This window comes from Cervus elaphus, chromosome 20 (assembly GCF_910594005.1).
Source record: "Cervus elaphus chromosome 20, mCerEla1.1, whole genome shotgun sequence".
NCBI lineage: Eukaryota > Metazoa > Chordata > Mammalia > Artiodactyla > Cervidae > Cervus > Cervus elaphus.
Genome location: NC_057834.1, coordinates 30,420,470 through 30,444,722, shown reverse-complemented (window position 1 = coordinate 30,444,722; position 24,253 = coordinate 30,420,470). Strand labels below are relative to the sequence as shown.

General features: G+C 45.5%; 1 protein-coding gene across 2 annotated transcripts in view; it reads left to right on the top strand.

The window, feature by feature from the left end:
- C20H1orf226 (chromosome 20 C1orf226 homolog) overlaps positions 1-24,253 on the top strand; it is a 344,131-nt gene that overhangs the window by 264,983 nt on the left and 54,895 nt on the right. For both annotated transcript variants that reach the window (XM_043876285.1, XM_043876284.1), the window contains exon 5: positions 16,395-16,503. In XM_043876285.1, coding sequence (XP_043732220.1) covers positions 16,395-16,503 — 109 coding nt within the window. The remainder of the gene's footprint in view (positions 1-16,394; positions 16,504-24,253) is intronic.

Sequence of the window (24,253 nt, the reverse complement as noted above, 5' to 3'; positions counted from 1 at the left end):
GATGCAAAGAACTGACTCATTGGAAAAGACTCTGATGCTGGGAAAGATTGAAGGCAGGAGGAGAAGGGGCCAACAGAAGATGATATGTTTGGATGGCATCACCAACTCAGTGGACATGAGTTTGTACAAGCTCCAGGAGTTGGTGATGGACAGGCAGGTCTGGCGTGCTGCAGTCCATGGGGTCGCAGAGTCAGACATGACTGAGTGACTGAACTGAACTGTTCACTCCGCTCTTGGAAAGCCCAACATCTCTTCATGCAGTGAGATTAACCACAAAACAAGGCTGCCTTTGAACATATATCCGCTCCCCGCCTTAAGTTGGCCATGGATGCTAGCCCATCCTCTCTTATTTCTGTGCAGTTGGCTCTTTACTTGAGGGGTCAGTGGTCTTCTTCTGATTATCTTGGTCTTTGAATTTATCTCTTGTCCAGTTTGTCTCATAACTGGAGGGTGAGTGGGTGATGGGAGAGGATTTATTTGAGAAATGAAGCCATAATGAACATCTTGTTTTTTGGTGATGGTCCCAGTAAAAGGTGTTTTGGAGGGGAAGAGCCTCAGAAAGGCAACCCCTGATGCTCATGATCTGCACTTGGGTTCATTGTCCCTCATTGTCTCATTTTAGCATGTAATCAGTAGTTAAGGATGACCCTGACTGCTGGAGGTGGTGAGGTACTGCTGGTGGTTTTTCTTCCAAAGTTGGAGTGGCCATCCAAACAGTAGTCTGTGGCTGGATCTGCCTATCCCTACTCCCAAACACTAATAACAAAAGAAAAAATATATGTGTGTGCACATGCTAATATGTATATATACATGCATGCATGTAATACACATGCACACACATCTATCTTTAATGTCTGTGTATATGTGTTAAGAAGTATTTTTTTATATATTAAAAAACCCAAATCCCTCTCAACTGCCTTTGTTCATTGATGGGAAAGGCAAAGCCCTGAGGAAACAATTAAGCTGGTCAGATGCCTTAGCGGACAAAGGGGAATTTGATTGACAAGCTAAATGTATGAGTGAAACTGCAAGTGCTCATAAACCAGGTCCCCAGAGAGCTTTTAGTGTCCCTGGCTAGGTCTCCCTCCTCACCCTCCATGTATTTACAAGAAGCCCGTGCTTCAGTCTGTCAGAGCCAGGATGAATTCATATGTATCTCCTAAGAAGATTGCAGCAAAATGTTTCTGAGAACATGCTTTCCTATTGACCCGTGTCCTGGGGAAAGAAAAGTAAGTTAATGGACAGTAAAATGCAGGTCTGGAGTAGCTGACTCAGATGGCAAAGAATCTGCCTGCAATATGGCAGACCCAGGTTCGATCCCTGAATCAGGAAGATTCCCTGAAGAAGGGGATAGCCACCCACTCGAGTATTCTTGCCTGGAAGATTCCATGGACAGAGGAGCCTGGCGGGCTGTAGTCCATGGGGTCGCAAAGAGTCAGACACGACTGAGCGGCTAACACTTTCACTTTCTGTAACAGGTGAAAGAGCCTCTGCTTTTAATCAAGACTCTTTACTAAACAGTTGTACTGATCTCTTGCCTCAGCCAGTCTCATTCTGCCTACTTCCATGTCAGGCTCAACTCTCTGCCAGGGAAAGGCCCGGCTACATGAGAAAGGCCAGGCTACACGAGAAAGGCCACAGAGGAAGGGGAGAGAGGCCCAGCCAGGGGTGCATGCCCCCCCGTGCGGCAGGTTCCCACTTGGTGCCATTGACTCAGAGCAGGCACTGCTGTCTCTTCCCCAAGTTGGACCCCATCTTCTGCTGTCTCTGTTTCTTGAGCCATCATTTTCTCTGTATTTCCCCTCAATCTGGAGGCTATTTCTGTTTTGTTCCTTTTTTAGCCTATAAATAGACTCAGGTTTCACCATCTGAACAAAAAAAAAAAGATACTTCCAGAGCCTGCCATCCTCTCTTGCTCTTTTCCTGCCAGGCTCTTGGGAACGATCGCATTTGCTGTGTGTATTTCCAAGCCCCACTCATTTTTCAGCTCATGATAATTGGGCTTCCTGTGCTGTCTCCGAACGCTGCCCTTGCTTAGGTCACCAGGGATGCCTTAGTTGCTGTTAGAAGTCTCTGGCTCCTTTCTGTCCTCCTCCCGTCGTCCTCTCTAAAGCTCCTGGTGCCAGGCCTTTCCCTCCTGGAGCCTGTCTCCTCCCCCAGCTTCCATGGCTGTTTGCTCTTGTTCCTCTTCGCTCTCCTGGCCTTTTCCTGCTCTGTTTTCTTTTTCTGACTCCCCCTGTTCTGCCCTCCATTTAAATGGACACTGTTAAGTAGGATTCTGTCAATGATGTTTGCTCTTCTTATTCTTCGGGCTTCTCTGGGGATCTCATATTTTCCATGGCTTTAGCCACCCTCTGAGTCTGGAGACTCCTAAGTCTTGCCTCTCTCCTTGATCCCTTGTTTCCAGTTGTCTCATGGGCAAGTCCATCTGAGTTCTTTTGTGGCTTCTAGAGTTGACGTGCCTCGAGCCACGCTCCTCTTCTTCCTTCCCTCTACCCTCAGCTTCTTCCTTGTTCTGAGCCTCTTGGCCCAGTTCATGTTTAATCCACCCATCAAGTCACCCAAGTCACGTAACTCAGAATCTTCTCTCCCCACCTCCTTTTTCTCACCTCCAGAGAAAGGAGCACTGCCACGGCCTCGGTTCGGCCTGCAGCTTTTCTCTCCTGGACTCAGGCTGACCGGTCTGGCTGCATGGTCTGTGCACTGCGTAACTGCAGGCTGTACCCTTCCCCCCACCCTCTGCTTGGCCCCTGACTTACCCAAATGCCAGTTCTCATGACAGCCCCCATGTTTGTGGATGACAAAACTAAAGCCTGAGGATTGAAGGACTCACCCACTGTCTCACAGCTGTAAGCAGCAGAGCAGGGCTTTGAGTCCAGTTCTTCTGACTGGCAAGCCCTGGGGGCAGATTCTCCCTCTTCCCCTAGACGTTCCATGTTGCAGTTATGTCTTTATTGGCCTCCCTTCTGCCCCTGTACTCCTCAATCTACCCTGCACACCACCATGACCATCAACTACATCATCCCCCTGCTCAGCCCTCCCTCAGCGCCCTGAGCCCCAGAGGCGCGGGAGCGCCACGGCAGACGCTGACCTGCCGCTGGGCTCCCCTCTCTTGCCAGCCCTTCAGCACATCTGTGCCCCTGTGCCCGGGCACACTGCGGCGTTCGTGATGCCATGGCTTGGTCTGTGTCGTTTCCCTTGCAGAGACCCTTCTCCCTCCTCTGTCTCCGTGATGGTAGCTCTCCTTAGCTCCTTCCTCCAGGTCTGCTGCCCGCAGGGTGAGGTGCCAGCGAGGCCTGTGTGTGTGGACTGCATCGGCAGGCTTCTTCACCGTCACGAGGGTTCCTGCCGTCCAGGCACACTGTTCTCTCTCTGGGTTCTTGGGACCTGTCACTGCCCTCTTGGCCGTGGGGTGCTGAGGGCCCCCAGGGCTGCTGTGTTATCCTCCGGGGTTCCCTGCACTCTGCCTTCGTCTTTGTAAATCATCCCTAATTGACTCTCTGCAGATGACTCAAATTATGTTTCTTGCCAGGACCTAGACTGATGTGTTCCTCGTGCCACTGTCCCTGCCACCCCCGACGTGTTCTTTAAGAAGTCGCTTGAGCAGCAGCTCCTCGCCACCCGCCCCCCTTGGTGGGTAGCTGTGCTGGCTGCAGGCTGCAGGCTGCTGGCCGCGTCCTCCTCCGTGACTGTGTCCCCAGCGTGGTGATCCTCTGTCCTGCACTTATCTCACCCCATCAGCATACTCTAAGCTTTTCAAGGACAGGCTCTGAAACTGCTCAGCTCTATATCCCAAGAGAGTCTGATATCGGGCAGAAAAGGGGCTGGATACAGAGCAAGATGTGCGCTTCTGAGAATAAAGGTTATGCAGGACCACCCCAAAGGCACTGTCCCTCGACGTCTGCTTTTGGGTGGCAGGAAGACAGACAATAAGAGAACTTCTGGCATACAGCAAACAAGTCAGCCAAACCTCGCTGCCTCTGGCCTCCCACCTCACCCCTTTCCCAGACTTATTAAATAAAAACAAAAGACCATTAAAATGTGATTGGAAATTGAAATGAGATCAAATATGAGTCAGTTCATTTTTTTTAAAGGTATGTTAGTGGCCTAGAATCAAAGATACATGGTCCTTTATAGTTTAAAAGAAAGACAGAAAGAAACTAGATTATGATGGAAAGGAGGTTGTCCTAGGATAAATCACAGTGATTCAGCTGTTTTCCTGGGGGCATGGGTGAGAATTAGGGATGTTGACCCCTGGAGGGAACACCTGTCCTGAGCTCTCTAGCTGGTTCTCTTATCCTCCGTTCCTGGGAGGAGGTACCTTCAGGTGAGCTGTGACTCAGACCTCCTCTGGTGTAGCATCTGGCATCATCAGGCAAGCAGGTCAGAGCAATCAGCGGAAGAAAAATACTAGGAAAGAGGAGTTCCTGGCGATGTCAGCCAGGCCCAGCCAGCCATGCTCCAAGGCCTGGGTAGGGAGATGCTTTGTCTTCACTTCCTGTCCTGTGTTGAGCAAGTGGCCCGAGGGTGAGGGATTAGAGCCGAAGACACGAGTGTGTTACGGAATGAATCCCTGGTCCTTTGAACAGACTGAAAACAGTCCACCTTTGGGCAGACTAAGATGTTAGTACATTTATCATATTCCTGAGTTGATTTAGTTGAAGAAACAGATGTAAGGTGGGCAGTCAGGGACAGCAAAGCATTCAAGCACCACTCACTCAAGTGCCCATTGAAAATCTTACCCATGTGAGAATGAATTCCTTTTCCATAAAGAATCTATAAAGACATCCAGGGCTTGGAAAAATATCTGGAATAAGGAAATTCACAGTTCCTAGGCAGCATAAAATGTACCATAGCACTGACTTTTAGCTGGATACAGAGATAAGAACAATAGTAATAACAGTTTAATATCAAATGATGTTTGACAGTTATTAATAAACTAAGCAGGTGATTCAGGTGTGAAGGACTTTAAGATGCCAGAGTTCAGATTCTGTCTCAGAGATTGCAGCGGGCCAGATTGTGCTCCTCAGAAAGATACGTGCAAGTCCTAACGCCTGGTGTCCATGGACGTGGCTTTATTTCGCAGAAGGACTTTGCTGATATAACCAAATCAGGATGAAGTCGTGGTAGATTACGGCAAGCCCTGAGTCTCATGACTGGTTCCTATAAGAGGGAAATTTAGAGACAGAAACATGAAGAGGAGACACAGGGAAGAAGGCTGTGGACATGGAGACAGCAGGTTGACGTGATGCCACTAAAAGCCAAAGGATGCCAAGAATTGCCAGCCACCCCCAGATGCTGGGACAGAAGCAAGGAGTGGATTTCCCAGCAGAGGCTCTCAAAGGACCTGACCGTGCCAACATCATAATTTCTGTCTTCTGGCTTCTCGAACGCTGAGGCTAAACTTCTGTGATTTTACACCATCCACTTTGTGATAATTTGTGGCAGCAGCTCTCAGAAACTAATACAGGTACTTGCTAGCTGAGGGCTTCCCAGGCGGTGCTAGTGGTACAGAACCTGCCTGCCAAGGGTTTGATCCCTGGGTCGGGAAGATTCCCTGGAGGAGAAAATGGCGACTCACTCCAGTATTCTTGCCTGAAAAATTCCACGGACAGAGGAGCTTGACAGGCTACAGTCCATAGGGTTGCTGAAGCAACTTAGCCCACATGCATGCACAAGCTGTGTGACCTTGGGAAAGTTGACTAACCTATTTCCTCATCAGTTGAATGGAGGATGGTAGTAGTACCTATCTCATAAGTTGTGAGGATCAAATGAGTTTTTACATGTAGTGTGATTTGAGCTGTGCCTGGCACTCGAGAGAGACGCGTGAGATTAGCAAATATTCTTGTTTACTTCAGTTTAGTAAAGATTTTTTTGATTTCCTACTATGTGCATGCATTGTATATAAATCATTTCATTTGATTCACATAACAATCCTGTGAGACTCTTCTCTTACCATTTTGCCATTGAGAACTAAAGCTCAGAGCTTTGAGAAAGTAGAAGGGCTGGCAACTCAACTGAGGCTTTGCAGCTCTGTTTTGTCAATTCTGTTACTCCATGAAACCAAAGGATCTCAAGGACAACAGGGGAGTGGATCAGGAAGGATGTGAACTTTTGATTATGATTGATTTTGCATTGGGAAGATTGATGCCTGACCTTTCTCTCCACATACCACTTAAAAGAAGGGCAGTATTCGCTGTCTTAGAAGCAAGAGGACAGATTGTTCCTGGGGAAAGAGGAAGATGCAGCTTTCTCAGGAAGGCTCCCCACACACACAGCAGTCAAAGCAGCGCCGTTGTATTTGTGTGTGCTGATGTTCTGTCTGCTCCCTGACTCTGGGAGGAAAGCTGTGTCTCTGAGTAAGAGACTTCGGGAAGCCTGAGCATCCTCATAAGTGTAGGAAGGATGGCTGACCCCAGGAAACATGAGCATGCCAAATGTGCAAACCTAGATAACACAGAAGCAGAGGAGAAAGGATTGGCAGCCTGTGTACACAGATTTGGTTTTTGAAAGCCAACAGCAGGTGACAGTTATTTTGTAGAAATGACCAGTGTTGCAGAGAAGTTAAAGCCTTGGAGTGTATGAAAGGATTGTTGTGGTTTTGTGAGTGACACTGGCCTGTTTTTTTGCCCGCTTGTCAAGTAGCAAGCAAGAAGAAATTAACTTATCACAGCACTTGGCATTTAGAAATTGCTATATGGTGGTTTGTGGTCGATTCAGGTAAACCAGGAGAGATTTTGTGGGGCATAAGAAAGCACTTCTAACAGCTGTGGAATTAAAACATAAATTAACTGCTGAGATAGGACGTGAGGGTGCCTTAACTAGGCTTTCAAAAGATAAATGTGTATTTGTCTGACTCTCACTAGGTTTTAAAATTCAATTGATTGCTTACTTTTTATGCTAGGTACACACTAGAGAATTGTCATAATAAATTAGACATGTTTATAATGTAATGCCTTGAAGAAACCTTGGAAATCAGCTGTGATCCTTGAATTTCTCCACCTGCAGTTCTGTAGATGGGCCTGTCTCATGAGGTCTCTCCTAGCCCGAGGATCCCAGGCTTCTTTCCAGATCACGCTGTGAGGCAGGTCTGTGAGATACGCCAGGGCCGTGGCTGCAGGCGGATCTTGTACAGTGTATCCCTACACCTCAGACAGCCGTGAAGTGGGAGAGCAGTTCCATGAGGGACCATGGCACCTTTTCCTGAGTTGGTCACCGTACCTTTCTGACAAATAGCATCCCGGAGAAAGGTAAGTCTCATGGAGCCAGTACTGAAATCAAGAATGGCTAAATTGAGGGATGAGGAAGAAGAATATTGAGTTAACTTCTGATAAAAGAAAACCAGCCAAGAAAAAAAGAAGACCAGCCAAAGTGATAAAGGGTCCTTGACATACAGTGGGAGAGAGAGATAATCAGACCAAAGCAGCAAGAAGAAAAATGATCAAAATGAAAGGCAATTTTATCTAAAGAGTAGATTAAAATAAGAGACCTAGGGAAAGGAATGATGACTGGGGGCAGAAATGTGAAGCTGTGTGAATGCTCCAGGACTGGGTAGGAAGAGAGGAAAACACACCAGTGTCCAGGCAGCCTGAAGGGCTGGGGGTAGGGGAGGGGGTTGCTCATCGCTCTAGGTTTCTTGGGTCTGTTTCTGTTAGGAAAGCATTGGGGTCCTCCCTCCAGACTTCTGCCTTTTCTGATATTCTCCCCAGGCAGAAGTGGCACAGGCTGGACTGTCTGGGGAGTCGCTGCTCCCACGGGCAGAAGTCACGCTGGGATTTCCCAGGACCGCAGCTTCTGCCACACTCACCTGGAGTCGGTCCTCTGCATTTTTCACACCATGCTGCTGCTGCTTCCTGCGGAGGTTTACCTTAAGACCCACTGGGTTCCGTCTCACCATCTGCTAGTTACTTGGCAGCTTATCTTTTTAATCCTGGTTCGTTTCCATGTGTCCTTGAGGGATAAGGATGTCCCTGCCTTCCAGGACCTTAAAAGAAAAATCTCTGCTCCACGTTCAAACTGGAGAACCCCCAGAGAGTGGTGGTACTGGGGGAACAGTGATGATTTCTCTTTGTTCTTCCATTTGCTGTCTCCAAGGTTATTTCCGCAGTTTTAAAGTATCTGTGCGATGAGTTATGGAATATTTGTCCATCTGCCATCTCATCCACTTTCAGTATTTGTCCATCCCAGAAGTTTACAGCCACTCTGAAAGATGTTTTTATTGCTCTCACTTTATGGATCAGGGAAGAAGGCTGAGAGAAGGAAGAGAGTCTGCCTGGGCCCAAGGCAGGTCTCAATCCTCTGTTCTGAGGTCCCAGCTGGCTAGGTAAGACCCAGCAGGATTTGAGCAGAAGGCAGCTTGGAGACTTCTCTGTGGAGCCCTGTGTCTGTGGGTCTTAGATGAGGGAGCTTGGATGTGGACTCAGGAAATATTGCAGGTGACTCAAAAGCCTTTCCATCCTCTGTGGCCAGTGGGTTGAGAGGTCAGCCAGCTGTCCCCATGGAGAGGAGGGGAGATAGGGGCAGGATACTAATGCTGGGGTGGGGGTGGTACATGGCCATGGCATTTTAGAGTGTGTAACTTTCAGAGAGAGGAATGATGGCAGAATAAGATGATGACCTCAGGAAACAAGAGGTGAGAACTTCAGATTCTAACTGGGTCCCTAAAGGTGAGACCGTGAAGAAGAATCACGTGCCTACCTATATTTTCGTCTAATATCCTTTGAGAAGTACGGAAATCAGAGCTTAGAGCCGAGTATAAGTGCAGAGGAATTCAAGCTCTGAATGCATTGGGCTCATGGAAAAGGCTGATGATGATATATGTATACCTATGGCTGATTCATGTTGAGATTTGACAGAAAATGACAAAATTCTGTAAAGCAATTATCTTTCAATAAAAAAATTAAGAGAATAGCACATGACAAAGAGAAATTCTGAAGTTGCTTTGTTCTAACCATGTCTCTCCTTTTTATTTTTTCCCTCAAGTAGAGAACTATTGAATCTTCAAACTAGAAATGTTAAAACATAGGTGATTTGAAAAATGGAAGAAGTTCAAAAACTATGATGAAATAGGCAGGTGTCCCCCCCACTCCTTTAAATGTGTCCAGGCCTTGCTCACTTAGGACCTGGGCTCCTAAAGAATGTGATTACAAAATTATTATTGGCCACCTTTGCAAAGTCATGAGGAATAGATGAGATATGAGAAGATTACAAGAATAAGACATTTCAAAAAAAAAAAAAAAGAATAAGACATTTCACTTGCCAGAAAAGAGGAAAATCTGGGTCTAGGAATTACAGATTAGTGAACTCATTGCCCCTGGGCAAAATTCTAGAAGAGATCATTAAGCAGATGATCTGTGAGAGCTTGGAAAAGGAAATAGTGATTACTCTGAGCCAGTCCTCAAAACCAATTACCAGATATGCTTAAGAAATCTGCCTTGAGAGCAGTTGTGCAAATTAGCTTTGAACGTTTGAGGTGATCACAGTGTGAATAAGCAGTGAGATGCTGTAACTAAAGAAAAAAAAGATCAGAGAGGCTTTCCTAAAAATTCAGTTCTAGGGCATAGAAAGTATCCAGATACACTCTGTGGTGTTCTCATTCCCTTAGGAATATGCATTTAGTTCTGTAAACTATATTTTGAGTCATTGGCAAATTGGAGTGTATATACAGAAAAGGTTAACAAGGAAGGTGGAGATCATATTTACTAAGCAAACAATTCACCATGTGTTAAGGCATTATGCTAAATGTTGGAGGGGAGTTAATACTTAATACTATGAAGAGATCATTAATTCACCTATTTCAGATGAGGAATGAAAGAGTTATGCCGACTCAGTAGTTTGCATAAGGCCAACAGCTAGGAAATGGCAAAGCTAAGACTTCAACCCAAAGCCCATGCTCTTTATTACCAGAGCAATAAGTAATCTAGAAAATGGACTGGTCGAGGAACTCTTGAAGAGGAAAAATGAGAGGAGTAAATATAAATATGGTGATGGTTTCCAAATGTTCAAATGGTCACCACTTGGGAGAAGGATTAGCTTTGTTCTCTAAGGCCTCAAAGATAGAACTAGGACAGTAGTGTGGCAGTACTAGCATCAGTTACCATCTACTAAATATTTGCTGTAAGCTGGTCTTTCTGTATACATTTATTTTTTAAACCTTGTGAATGAGGTGCAGTACTGTGATTACCCCCACTTCATAAGTGAAGAGCCTTGAGGAAATCAAGATAATGACCAGGATCTCACAGCTAGTAAGTAGCAGAGCCTGAGGCTATAATCCCTGTCTGTCCTACACCAAGGACAGTGTTTTCAGCCATTTCCCTCTACTGCATTCCTGTTGGTAGATTTCTAATCAGTGTAAGGGAAAATTTCCAAGTAATTAGAAGCCATCAGAAAGGAGGAATGGATATTCTAACAAGAGTGAACTGCCCATCACTGACAAATGCTGAATGACAGGGGTGCTGGGTTGGACACGTCTGATGATTACATAGGTGTCTTTCTACTCTGTATTCCAACTTTTTTTTCCTATTTTCCTGAGAGAAACACATTTACTTATTGATTAATAGTCAAGGAAGTGGGGGCTGAGGTTGGTGGTGGGTCTTGTTTTTATCAGTTTGGCAGCTTGAATTCCAACATGATGATAAACCCCAAATCCAATTTCTCCAAGATATTGTTTATATTTCAGTTATTTATGGTAAGTTTATGACCATAATCTGCAGAAAAGTCTATTGCTTCGGCTTTAAAGCATATAGTTCCATTACTGAGTGAAAATTACATGCATATTTTGAAATAACGCTAAGAAATTTAAAGTCAGAATAAATGTAAAAAGATCTTTTGCTTTTGTTTAGCCACTCAGTCATATCCGACTCTTTTGAAATCCTGTGAATGGTAGCTCACCAGGCTCCTCTTGTCTTTGGGATTTCCCAGGCAAGAATACTGGAGTAGGTTATCATTTCCTTCTCCTGGGATTCTTCCCAACTCAGGGATCAAACCCACATCTCCTGCATTGCAGAAGAATTCTTTACTGCTGAGCTACCGAGGAAACCAGTAAGATCTTCAGTTCAGTTCAGTTCAGTCACTCAGTCGTGTCTGACTCTTTGCAATCCCATGGACTACAGCATGCCAGGCTTCCCTGTCCATCACCAACTCCTGGAGCTTACTTAAACTTATGTCCTTTGTGTCACTGATGCCATCCAACCATCTCATCCTCTGTCGTCCCCTTCTCCTCCGGCCCTCAATCTTTCCCAGCACCAGGGTCTTTTCCAATGAGTCAGTTCATGCCGGCTTGGATGATGTACAAGCTGGAGTCAAGACTGCTAGGAGAAATATCAATAACCTCACATATGCAGTTGACAGCATTCTTATGGCAAAGGATGGAAAGCAAAGAGGAATCAAAGAGCCTATTGAGGAAGTTCATGAAAGAGGGGTGTGAAAAAGCTAGCTTAAAACTCAACATTCAAATAACGAAGATCATGGCATTCTGTCCCATCACTTCATGGCAAATAGATGGGGAAACAATGGAAACAGTGACAGATTTTATTTTCTTGGGCTGCAATATCACTGCAGCTGGTGATTGCAGCCATGAAATCAAAAGACCCTTGCTCCTTGGAAGAAGAGCTATGGTAAAACTAGACAGCATATTAAAAAGCAGAGATTTTACTTTGCCGACAAAGGTCCGTATGGTCAAAGCTATGGTTTTTCCAGTAGTCATGTATGGATGTGAGAGCTGGACCAAAAAAAGGCTGAGCACCGAAGAACTGATGTCTTCAAACTGTGTTGCTGGAGAAGACTCTTGAGAACCCCTGCACTGCAAGGAGATCAAACCAGTCAATCCTAAAGGAAGTCAACCCTGAATATTCATTGGAATAACTGGTGATGAAGCTGAAGCTCCAATGCTTTAGCCACCTGGTGGAAAGCACCAGCTCATTAGGAAAAGAACCCTGATGCTGGGAAAGATTGGAGACAGGAAGAGAAGGGGACGACAGAGGACGATATTGTTGGATGGCATCACCGACTCAAAGGACATGAATTTGAGCAAACTCCGGGTGATGGTGAAGGACAGGGAAGCCTGGGGTGCTGCAGTCCATGGGGCTGCAAAGAGTTGGATACGACTGAGTGACCGAGCAACAACCATGTCCCACCCACAACACACACACACCCACACACACACACACCCACAACACACACTTCTTAAAACCAAAGTATGAAGAAATATAGTATATTTGGAGTATATTTTGTAGATTTAGAAATTTGGACCTGAGCCCTTAATTTGTTGATCTGTTAATTTGTGGGTGAATGAGGTCCCATGGAAAAACTTCCTGCTTCTTGATTGTATTGTAGATATTTTTCCAAGCTCTTAACTAGTTGGCTTTTTGGTTAGCTAAAGGTTCCAGGCTTTTAATGACTTACACATGAAGTTTCTGATCTCAGATATAACAGAGCTGTCTCCAGAGAGCTCCAGTTCAAAGAGTTTGGCTTCATTCATGCCCAGGTTGTCGTCGTGTTTGCCAGAAACGTGCTTTGTCTAAAGGTAAAGGTAAAGTTCATACTAGCTTGCTACCATCCTGAGTGCCTTCCACGTCTCTGAGTCTTGTTGGCATGTGCGTCTGCCTTCATACCTGCTCTGTCGATTTTAATTCCAGTTCTCAGTCCTTAGGATATTGCATATGTGCTCAGTCATCTCCAGCTCAGTGCGACCCTATGTAGCCTGCCAAGCTCCTCCGTCCATGGGATTCTCCAGGCAGGAATACTAGAGTGGGTTGCCATTTCCATTGGGATGTTATATAATAATAAATGAAAAACTCAAAAGTCAGAGGAGCTTAATGTGTGATGCATCTGAACTAACAGGCCCTGTCTTCTGGGGGGAAAATGAGTAGCCAAGCAGAGCACCTTGTGGGTGCTTATTAATGACAGCAAGGATGCCTGCCTCCCCCTAAGCAGATGTTGGGGACCTCTGTGCCGGTCACTGTGCTGCCACTGGGGTACCAAGATGTGGTCCTCGGTTCCTTCAAGAAGCTTCAGTGTAAACATCATAATGTGAGGTACGTGCTATGGTAAAGGTGAGCCCAGGAGCGTCAGCACCTCAGATTTGGAGGCAGTGTGGGCAGGGAAGCCTTCTCTGAAGCAAGTCTTCAAGGACGCCAAAGGTGTCACCACAGACGCAGAGGCAGGCAGATGTATGCGACTAGTCCTGAAGAGCTATGTAGGTCAGGCCTCTGGGGAAGGATGAAAGCAGAAGCATAGATACTCCATGCTGAGGAGTTTGGGCTTTATCCTGAGGGCAGTAGGAAGCCTTTGAATGGTTTTTAAAGGGAAATGCCAGGATGTTGTCTGTTATTAAAAATGCTGTTTTTCTAGCAGAATAGAGAGTGGGTTGGCAGTAGGTGAAGTAGGAACCAGAGAGACCCTAGGTGAGTTGCAAGACTCCAGATGAATAGTAAGGACCTGTGGACTAAGGCAATACTGTGAAATTGAAGAAAAAAACATTTCAGAGATGTGTCAAGGAGATGGACTGCAGAGAACCTGGTCACGATGACAGATATGGGAGAACAAGGGAGGAAGGAGTCGAGGCTGTTGCCCAGGTCTCTGGCTTGAGTGGACATTGTACCCTTTATCAAGAGGGGCCTCGGCCACTCGCCACAGCTAGAGAAAATCCACACACAGCAACAGATGAGCCTGAGCACCACAACAGAGACCCAGCACAGACAATAAATAAACAGAATATGTTTTTAAAAAAGGGAATATGAGGGAGGGAGTAAAGCTGAGAAATTCTTTAGTTTGTGTGTAACAAACCTTCTGTGTAAGAGTAAAAAGATAAAGCTACATTTTGAGCCGTGACATTAATATTTTACAACTGATTCGGGTATAAAAACAAAAAAAATTTGTAATCATTGTGTTACTTTAAGTGCATTTTTAAAAGACTTAAGAAAATTAGCTGTGTTAGACTTACAAAAACATAATGGGTACAATCTATGCTTAAACATTTGGAAAAATGCAATTGACTGCATAAAAACTTTCTATTTATAGTTGTTAAGAGTTTGTAAATATTTGGACAGTTTTGTATTAAGGATTAAGCAAACGTTAAATAGCATACAAATAATAAAAAGAGAGGGCTTGGGGGAAGGAAGGCCATGCTTGCTTGGAGAATTCAGGGGAGATGATTAGTTGGGGGAGGTGTGATTAATTTGAAGCTTGAGAGAAGATCAGGAGGGCATGTCTGGGTGGGCCAGGAGCTCAGGCAGGAGATGCTAAGATGCAGCTGTTGGCCTGTCCATTTGGTGTTAGGAGGACACTCTGGCATCATTAGAAGGATCGGTGTTTTGTGGTATGGGCCCCCTAACATTAAATTAGCTTTCTTAGAAGCCACATTAAATAAACATAATACCCTCAATTTCAGTGTTGTTTGGATTTGGTGGACTAGTGAGATGAACTGAAATGACTTTTAGTAGAATTCAGCAGAGAAAGTTTGGTCCTCAGGGTGAATTTGGATTTTTTTCTTCATACTTCTTGGGGTCCTTGGTTGGAATCTCAGTAAAAAGACTACTGAGAGGCTATATCAGCAAGGAGAAGTAAAAAGGCACTTTACTCATTCTTTGATCTTCCCAATAATGCTGTAAGGTGTTATTGTAAGAAGTCCCATTTTATAGATAAGAAGACTGAACCTCTGAGGGTTACCTGGCTTTTGTGTGCGTGCTAAGTCACTTCAGTCATGTCCAATTCTTTGTGACCCTGTGAACTGTAGCCTGCCAGGCTCCTCTGTGGGATTCTCCAGGCAAGAATTGGAGTGGGTTGCCATTTCCTTCTCCAGGGGATCTTCCTGACCCAGGGATCGAACCTGGGTCTGTATGTCTCCTGCATAAGCAGGTGGGTTCTTTACCACTAGCACCACCTAGGAAGCCCTGCTCACCTTGTAATAATAAATAGTAAGGGGCAGAGATGTGACTGTGACTCTAAATTCCATTCTCTTTCTGCTACACAGCACTGAGTCAAACATATCAGGCCTGTGAAATCCTGGGATAGAAAAGTTGTGTTTTCATTGAGGAAAAGATATTTTTTGGAAATGATGTGGCCCCAGGAGGTTGATTTGGAGCATGGCTGATTCAAGCTGATATATGGCAGAAACCAACACAACACTCTAAAGCAATTATCTTCCAGTTAAAAATTTTTTAGAAAGAGCAACACTCTCCTTGGATCACCCTAGATGAGTTCCCCTGATATACCCCCGAGGCTCCCCTCCCCTGCCCACGTTAACAGCTCTCAGACTGGCATTTCTGGTGGTACCCCGGCCTAGGTCTCTCTGAGAGTCAGCACTTAGGGCATTGCTTTTGATTCTCCCTTTGCCACCCCCACCGTCCACCCATGACAGCTGGACAGATTCTTGCGTCTAAAGCATCAGGCAGGCAATCTGCTGCTCCGTAACCTCTGATGGCTTCTCGTCTCACTTGGAGTGAGACAGCCGCTGCCCTTCAGGGCCTCCTGTGCCCTGGCCTTGGGCTGTTTCCCTGACCCTGTCTCTGACCACCCTCCCTCGACTTGAGCCTCGCTGACCTTCGGGCCACCCCTTGGACTCTGAGAGCGCCTTAGCAACACCAGTGGGCTTTGAAACTTGCTGGCCCTCTTCCTGCCCTGCTTCTGCCCACGTAGCGCTGTGACGGACACTCTCCCATGAGGTCTCTGCCTCTCTGCGTGGCCTTCCTGCTGGCCTTCCTGTCTAAAATAGCAGCCCCATGCCCTGTCCCTTCTTCGTCATTTCTTCATGGCACTCATTTTCTATTTGTTTATTGATATCTCCTGCCTGCGAGCTCCATGAATTCGGGGGCTTTTTTCTGTCCTGTTACTGGCTGCTGGGATGGTGCCTGGCCCACAGTATGCACTCTGGGGGGGTTGGCTGACCGATGGAATGAATACATGGATGCCCCGGGCCTGATGGAGAGGGATGGAAAGTGAAGGAGCTATCACCAAGGGGCCTAGATAATGAAACAGTGTCTTGGTCTCTCCTCTGTGGTTAGCATTGCTGGTTCCCTAAGTCTTCTCATTGGGAGGTATTGGGAAACCTCCCCACGTTTCCCTGGGTTAGAAGCAGACTTACTGCTCTGATAAGGATGGAGATGATTTTTTCCCGTAACCTGCAAGTGACCAGGAAAGATGTACTGCCCAGTGCTCGCGTGGGGTTCATGTCCGACCCCTGTCCACCCTTCAGCCTCTGGCGGTCACTCAGAGGAACGTCAGTGTTTGTACAGCTTGTGGAAAGTACCTCCTGCCTTGTGACTTTCATTGGAAGGAGGCTTTCGCTAAGAACTTGGTTAGAGCTCTGTCTGCAGGGCGTCTCAAACAGAGGTTTTCTTGTTGGAGATTTGAACCTGAGCCATTTTCAGTGCATTTTTCTGTTGTTCTCCCTACAGGATCTTCTACGTCTCTCATGATTCCCAAGACTTGAAGATCTTCAGCTATATCGCCCGAGATGGTGCCAGCAATGTCTTCAGGTGTAACGTCTTTAAGTCCAAGAAGAAGGTAAAGGGGCCGTCACTGGTCATCCCTTCCTCTGATAGAAGCAGGGCATTCCCAACAGTGACCTGTCTCCCTGTTGAAGGAGGGGCAGGATTTGGAGGTGGCTATTTGAAGGCAAGATACAGGGCACCTGTCTCACTAGCCAGTCATGGCTTGTGTATGATGAAATTCTCTTTTAGTTTCATCTGAACTTGGTGCTTAGTTGTATGCAAGCAACTGGAGAGATCTCAGCCACTGGAAACGTGCTCTGGAACACAGCAGGCAGACACAGCACCAGGAGTGAGGCCCGTGTTGGTGTGTGGTAGGAAAGAAGGTTGCCACTCACTGAAGTGACCCTTCACCGTAATTCTGTATTCTGATCAGTGACCTCCAAATATGACATGGTGGGATCTAGTTAGACTTTGTGATGTTGGTTGTCCTGGATGGTTATTTTGGTACAGTAGCCTTGATGCTTGAGTAAATGCAACTTTTGCAGTTCTGTAGAGACAGGGTTCCTCTCTATCATGCTTCCAGGAGTCTAATGCACAAAACTGGGGTTTGGAAACATGGGCTGTAACCCCTCTTCTCTCCTGGACCCTGAATGATGTTATGAGGGTCAGTAGCCCCCTTAGGTCTCAGCTTCCATCTCTATAAAATAAGGAGGGGCGTCAAAACCAGCATTTCCTGAAATGCATCCTGTAAAACATTTACCATCCAAAACATTTAATATGTTAACATTTAACATATTAAAACTATTTAATTTAAATGTGCTAGAAAGTCCTAAGTTAGAGAAATCCCTTTAGGTTTAACCCAGCATTTCTCAAACTGAATTGACCATGAAATCATATTTTTTCCATGTATATGTGTTAATGTCCTGGGAATGACTTTTCTGTAGAAGAGAATTGCAAACTACTATTTGTGTCTGTAAGGTCCCTGACAGGTAAAGGTGGAATGGTAAGATTCTTACCGCTCTTGACACAAACCAGTGACCCTGACTTTCTAGAGGACTACTTCTGAATTCTCTCCTGCTTGTCCCTTCTCTGATGCTGTGTGACATCTTAATGCATCTTATGTGCTAAGACATCTTTAGTAGATTGGTGGGAGCTGTGCCAAGTGGGGATAATAAGAATAAAACGTGACAGGGTCGGGATTTACTGTAATATTATGTATGTCCCGTCTCCCGCCCTGGCTCCACAGAGAGAATTATACTTTGCTGATTTAGCCTCTTCCTCTAAGGAGATGTGTGCCCTTACCCACCTACTCTCAGGCTTTTTAATGCAAACTGTGGAATTGAAGGGAAAGAGCCAGAACTGGAAAGGTAGAAGGAAGAATGGGCAGGTTGCCAGATTTTACTTTTAGGTAATAGTACAGTTGAGAAGAGGAAAAAATGAAAGTAGGTTATGAAAGAACTGATAGGAAGAGGAGGAAGTGTTGCTGGAAGGGGGACCCCTTCCAGGGCCCGAAACTGGGCTCTAGTCTAACGCTCGGAAATGAATTGTCCAAGGAGAGGCATGCGCTGACAAAGCAAGAGATTTTATTGGGAAAGGGCACCCGGGTGGAGAGCAGGAGGGTAAGAGAACCCGGGAGAACTGCTCTGTCACATGGCTTGCAGTCTTAGGTTTTATGGTGATGGGATTAGTTTCCGGGTTGTCCTTAGCCAATCATTCTGACTCAGAGTCCTTCCTGGTGGTGCAGGCCTTGTTCAGCCAAGATGGATACCAGAAAGAAGGATTCTAGGAGGTGGTCGGACAGGTGGTGTCTCCTTTTGACCTTTCCCGAACTACTCTTCTGGTTGGTGGAGGCTTATTAGTTTTGTGTTCCTTACCAGGACCTCCTGTCATAAAACAACTCATGCAAACGGTTACTATGGTGGCTGGCCAGGGTGGGTGGTTTCAATCAGCGTGCTTCCCCTAACAGAAGGAGAAGGACAGAAAGAAAAGCCAGAGGGACTGGAGATGAGAATTTAGGGGTTGGGAGAGGGAAAAGCACTTGTGTGGTTTTGAGGTGTAGTGGATCTCGGAAGGAAGGAAAGGAAATGCAGAGTGTTCCTGAGACTTACGAACTGGATCCTCTGCAGTGCTCTTCAACAGAAGCAAAGACTAGGATTCCCTTTCACTCATTTTGGGTGCTCCACCGTACGTTTAGTTGTGTCCAGAGGCTGGACTGTGTGAATCTGGCACTTTATTAAAGTTACAAATAGCATATTTTAATTTACAGAGTGCTTTAATGTTTAATCTTACTAGATCGTTCCAAAAGCCCACGTGAAGAAGTTAAGATGGCAATTTTCATGGGATAAGTAAATTGAAAGATTAAATGACTTGCCCAAGGTCCCATGAATAGGCACTGGCTGGCTAGGATCAGGGAGACATACAGAACAAAAGGGTTTTGAGCAGGAACTCCAGGTAAAGGAGATCGTTGTCTTTGCTTTGCTGTCTCATCTGGTACAGAAGCACAGGCACAGTGGGATCGTCCAGTCCTTCTGCCAAAACCCGAGTCTGAGAACAATGCCCCCTGGAACTGTGATCTTGAAGAGAAGCACAGAGTGAAGTTCTTATTACCCAGTGACAAAGGAGTAGTCATCTGGTTCCCCATCACACCAGTTTTGTCCATGTCTCAGCGCCAGTGCCGATCTCTGGTGCTCTTATTTTCTCTGTCCCTTTTGCCCTCACCTGCTGAGACTGTAACTCTTCCGAGCTGGTTCTCAGGCCCTTTGTTGGCCTGTAGCCACATGGCTGAAGGAATTGTTTACAGACAGCCTGGGCTGTGAGCCCCATTGCTGCTGAACTATAGGTGGAAGGGCTGGTTTCCATGCCAGGAAAGAAAAGTGAATTAATTGTTCAGCAAAGGAAACAGAGTTGGGGAGGAGTGGGACCATGTCTGCAAGGTTTTGCAAGCTTATCCTGGTTAGTCTCCAGATCTGGTGATTTACTTTCTTATAAAGCATTTCTGGTTTGGAGAGATAATAGTTAGCTTGGGAAGGAGTTTTAATTGGCAAATGGTAAGAATACTTAAGGGGTGAGGGGGAAAGGACTAAATGCCCTGAGTAAGTGTGTCTAGTAGGGATGTTTCTGGTTGTTGTGGGTCAGTAGGGAGGTCTCTTGACTGTAGCTCAGCAGCAAAGAATGAATTCCTGCAATGCAGGAGCCACAGGAAATGTGGGTTCAATCCCTGTGTCGGGAAGATCCCTTGGAGGAGGGCCTGGCAACCCACTCCATTGTTCTTGCCTGGAAAATCCCGTGGACAGAGGAGCCTGACAGGCTACAGTCTTTGTGGTTGCAAAGAGTCAGACATGACTAAAGCGACTGAGCACACATGTGGAGGGCTCTTGACTGGAAGCCAGGGGTCTTGGGTGTCCTCCAGGGCCTTCATGTTGATCATAGTGTAGAGAAAACGTCCATGAGCTCCTTGCTTTGTTAAGGCTTGGTTATTGCTCTTCACATCATCTCATGTCCCCAGTGTGTCGTCTTTGGCATTTCCCATGACGGGCTTCTCATGTGGGTCATCCATCCCTTATAGTTCACCATGGGAGACGTGATTGTCTCTTCTGTAATTAATAATACGGATCAGATTCTCAAATTTCCTGGTAGATGACCTTCCTGCACCTGGCTGCCAGCACCGTGGTTATTCTATACCTATGGATCTTCCTTTAGTTACTCAGGTAGCCAGTGTGGTTCTCGTCTTTGGGACTTTAATCTTGAGCTGATTTTTTTCAGTTGGGCCTTCATCAGAAGTTAGATAGCAGAATATTGTAGGGAGATAATATACTATCAGTCATTCATCTATCACTCTATATTATCCATCCTTATATTATTAAGTCAAATAATACCAGTCAGTTGAGTTACTTGCTATATGCTTGTGACTATTCTAGACTCTTCATTTAAATTATCTTACTTTATTCCTTCAGCAGCCCTGTGAGCTGTAGGTCCTATGATGCTCTTCATTTTACGCGTGAGAAAATGGAGGCTTAAGGGATGTAACTCATAATAAGTGGTGCAGAGGCTTCCCTCATGGTCCAGTGGTTGGAACTCTGAGTTCCAGCTGCATGAGGCTCAGGTTTAATCTTGGTTGGGGAACTAAGATCCCACATGTAGCACACACCCCCCCTCCACCACCAAAATAAAAAGTGGTAGAGTTAGAACTGTATCTAGAAAGTCTGACTCTGGAGCTTACCTCCTTCACCACTGCGTTTTATTATCTTCATCAGGAAATTGCATGACTGAGGAGTAACCTATTTCTCCAAGGTCTACTTGTAAATGAATTCTACTGTAATTGTTACGGGGGTATGAAGAGCTCCTTAACTCTGAATGGTCCAAGTCATTTTGACACAGATTTTCCTTTTTTTCTCTTAATATCGTTGTATGATTAATCCTGACTCCATTTTATAGTGGGAGAAAGAGAGGGCCCAAGAAAGTAAATACCACTGGTCACACAGTGAGTCAGCAATGCCCCTGAGATAAGAACCTAGCTTCCTGCCTCCTAGTCCAAGCTTTGGCCACTTGACTCTGTTACATGAAATTCATAGAACATAAGTGAGCCTCTCTGCGTCTGAGTTTCTCCAGCTACCAAATAAGATGAAAGGCATCCCAGGAGTGCTGATCTCTGGGTGCGGAGTGAGGTGTGACCTTCAGGAAACAAATTCCGTGTGACTAGGAGGGATCACCAGGATTGTAGTGGGGAGATCCCAGCACTGTTCAGAGCAGCGCCAGAAGGGAAGGGTTGGAAGAGAGTCTTTTCCTTGCCCGGAGTGTTGGTGACACTTCCTAGCAACACGGCTTTCCCATTTCCCTCCCTCGAGGATGTAATAACAGTATTCGTTTGCAAGGCCTTTTGCCTCCTGCGAAGCCTCTGTGTGTTCTCTTGACCCCTCCTGTGTAGTGGATGTCACACTCCTGTCATATGCTCCCAGCCCCAGGTGGATGTGGCTGTCTGCCCTGATTAAGTCTGACTGTACTTATTAGCGCATCAGTGCATGAAGTGCTGGTGATTAACAAGAGCCACAGGTATCTCCCCATTATCTTCACGGGTAGCTCCTTGAAACTGTTCTGCTTGTAATCACGGCTCAACTGGTTTGGGTTAGGAGAAATCACTTCTTCCTCTAATACTGCCACCATCAGGTTAGGGGCCACAGCACAAAAGGTTAGCTGTCCTTAAGGGCTTGCCCTGGATTTTGCATAATGATGTCAGTCATGTGCTAAAGAATGAGTACTTTTCCGGACAAGTTCAAGTTAGGGAGGAGAGATAGGTCCTAAATTTAGGGGAGGAGGCTCTTTTTTATATTTTAAATGTTGGTGTGGGGTTGAGTTGAGAAGTCAAAATACAGAAATCGTAAGTCTCAGAATTCATGTAGTGCAAAACTCTTTGTTTATGGAGAGGAAGTTGGTACCTGGAAAAGTAAATTAACTCACTTGGGGTCATCTGGGTGGTTACTGACAGTACTGAGGTTGTAACTCGGCCTTTTCTCTATGCTGCTGTGGTTCATGGGCTAGCAGAGAATAAGGAAAAACCCAGAAGTCCATTGGAAATTATAAGGTCCACTATCTCCTGTCAATGTTGAAAGTGTAAACCTACTTTGAAACTAAGCTTTCTCCGTAGTATCAGTATTCTGGTGTCCAAGGCATTGCCTTGATCAAATTATATGATCAAGGCCATTAAAGAACCTGTTAGACAGAAACCTAACCCATTTCTCAGTTCAGAGCCTGAGTTTGTTGGATCTCCCTCTATGTACAATTTCAGATGTATTTTCTTGCTTCAGCATTGCAGATTCTATAGATTGAAATCACTTGATAGATATAAGCTTAAATCTTTTACTAAGGTTCAAAAAACACATTAAAGAAACATGAACTTCAGTTCTATTTTTGCTGAGATTCTGTGGTGTTAAGGTCAAGAGAAGGGCACTGTACTTTCTTGCTGTGATAAATGAAAAGAATTATAAACCTGTGAGTTACTCTAGAACTGACTTACTGAAGTTTCTGAAGTTTGAAGTTTCTTAGAATTCAGAAGCACTTGGCAGATAAATCTCAAGTTCTCAGAGGAAACAGTGGCAGGGGAAGGAGATGTAAACTGGAGTAGAGAGCTGGTAGACTAAGAAAGATGCCTGCTTGTAAGAAGTGTAAGAAGTCTTCTCTTCTTTCCCTGTCATCGTCATCATCATCATATACACCTTGCATTTTGAGCTTCTTCTAGTCACTTTGGGCTTCCCAGGTGGCGCTATTGGTAAAGAACCTGCCTGCCAATGCAGGAGACATGAGACATGAGTTTGATCCCTGGGTTGGGAAGATCCGCTGGAGAAGGAAATGGCAACCCACTCCAATATTGTTGCCTGGAGAATCCCATGGACAGAGGAACCTGGCAGGCTATAGTCCGTAGGGTTGCACAGAGTCGAACACAACTGAAGTGACTTAGCACACACTAGTCACTTTCCTTATTTATCTGATGACTCCTTTAGTTATCTCCATGAATTGTGAAGTAGAGAGGACTTTTTCCAGGACAGTGAAATTCAAAACACTGCCACAGTTATTTATTAAATCAGCTGTGGAATAAGACTAACAGTAATTACCGTTCTTTACATATATGCTGCACTCAAAAGATTCCCCAGATTTACAGGACCAACCAACAACAAGATGGCTTAAAATGAAAACAGAAAATAAAATCATGAATGACTGTTATTTTCCTGTGGGCCAGTAAAATGCAAAAATCAACTTTCTGATTTCTATCTTTCTGAAGGTACCATTGCAGGCTCTTGTCTGCTTTTGAGTAGATAGTCCACTCTCGCTGAGAATATAGTCTTATTATTATTTTCATGAGTTTTGCTGCAGTTCATCAGATATTGATGCTGACTACCAATACAGTTGGTACCCACATTAAGCATACAGAAGAGACTAGCTATTTCTTGCACCTTGACTTCTGTATTGGACTGAGGTTGGAGGGAGGAGAAAGAAGGTTTTGTCGATATGATTAAATAGATGATTTAAAGAAACGTTTCTGGGTGCCATTTGGGGAAGTGGTGTGAAGTTCTAAGACAGCTTCTTACCCAGTCCTCTCCTTACAAAATTGCCTGTAATTGGCACCCCCCATGGGCTTCCATGCATTCCATCTGCAGCCTAGAACCTCTCTGAGGTTAGGTATGCCTTCTCGGCTTTGAAAACATCAAAGCAGTTACATCCGTTCTAATCTTGACAGCTGAAAGTCCACAGATACTTCAGAGCTGCTAACACAAAACTGGCTTTTGAACAGGAAGATTTGATCCATGTGGCCAAGTACTTTCAGTGGCTTATGTAACACTGAACTGGGTTTGTACAGAAATAATACAGTATAATGACGCTTTTTTTTTTTCTTCAACCTAGCAAATTCCAGAGAATGGTCATATCCTAGAGCTGAAAAAGGCTGCCTTCCCAGCATGCTGGTTATTGGCTCTGCTTCATCCCTGGCTGCCCTCATGTCTCTAAAACCCCAGTGTGCTTCCCAAAGGTCATGAAGCGTGAGCACTTGCCTCCTGGTGACCTGTGCGGGCCGTTGGAAGGGGTTTTCCTGAAACCTTCTCCCTCTTGAGTTAGACCTGGTCTATAAACTATACATCCCAGCTTGTGTGATTCCTACATTACAAAGTGCAGGCAGATCTCTGTCCTTGCTTAGAAGGCTAGAAGGTCCAGTCACCACATGGGGTAGGCCTGGCAGGCGGGCACCAGCGTGGCCATGCACGAGCAGATGGTACCAGTGATGGGAGCTCCTGCCAGCTGTGGGCTGGCCCTCCTAGCCACCTCCAAATAATGTTCCC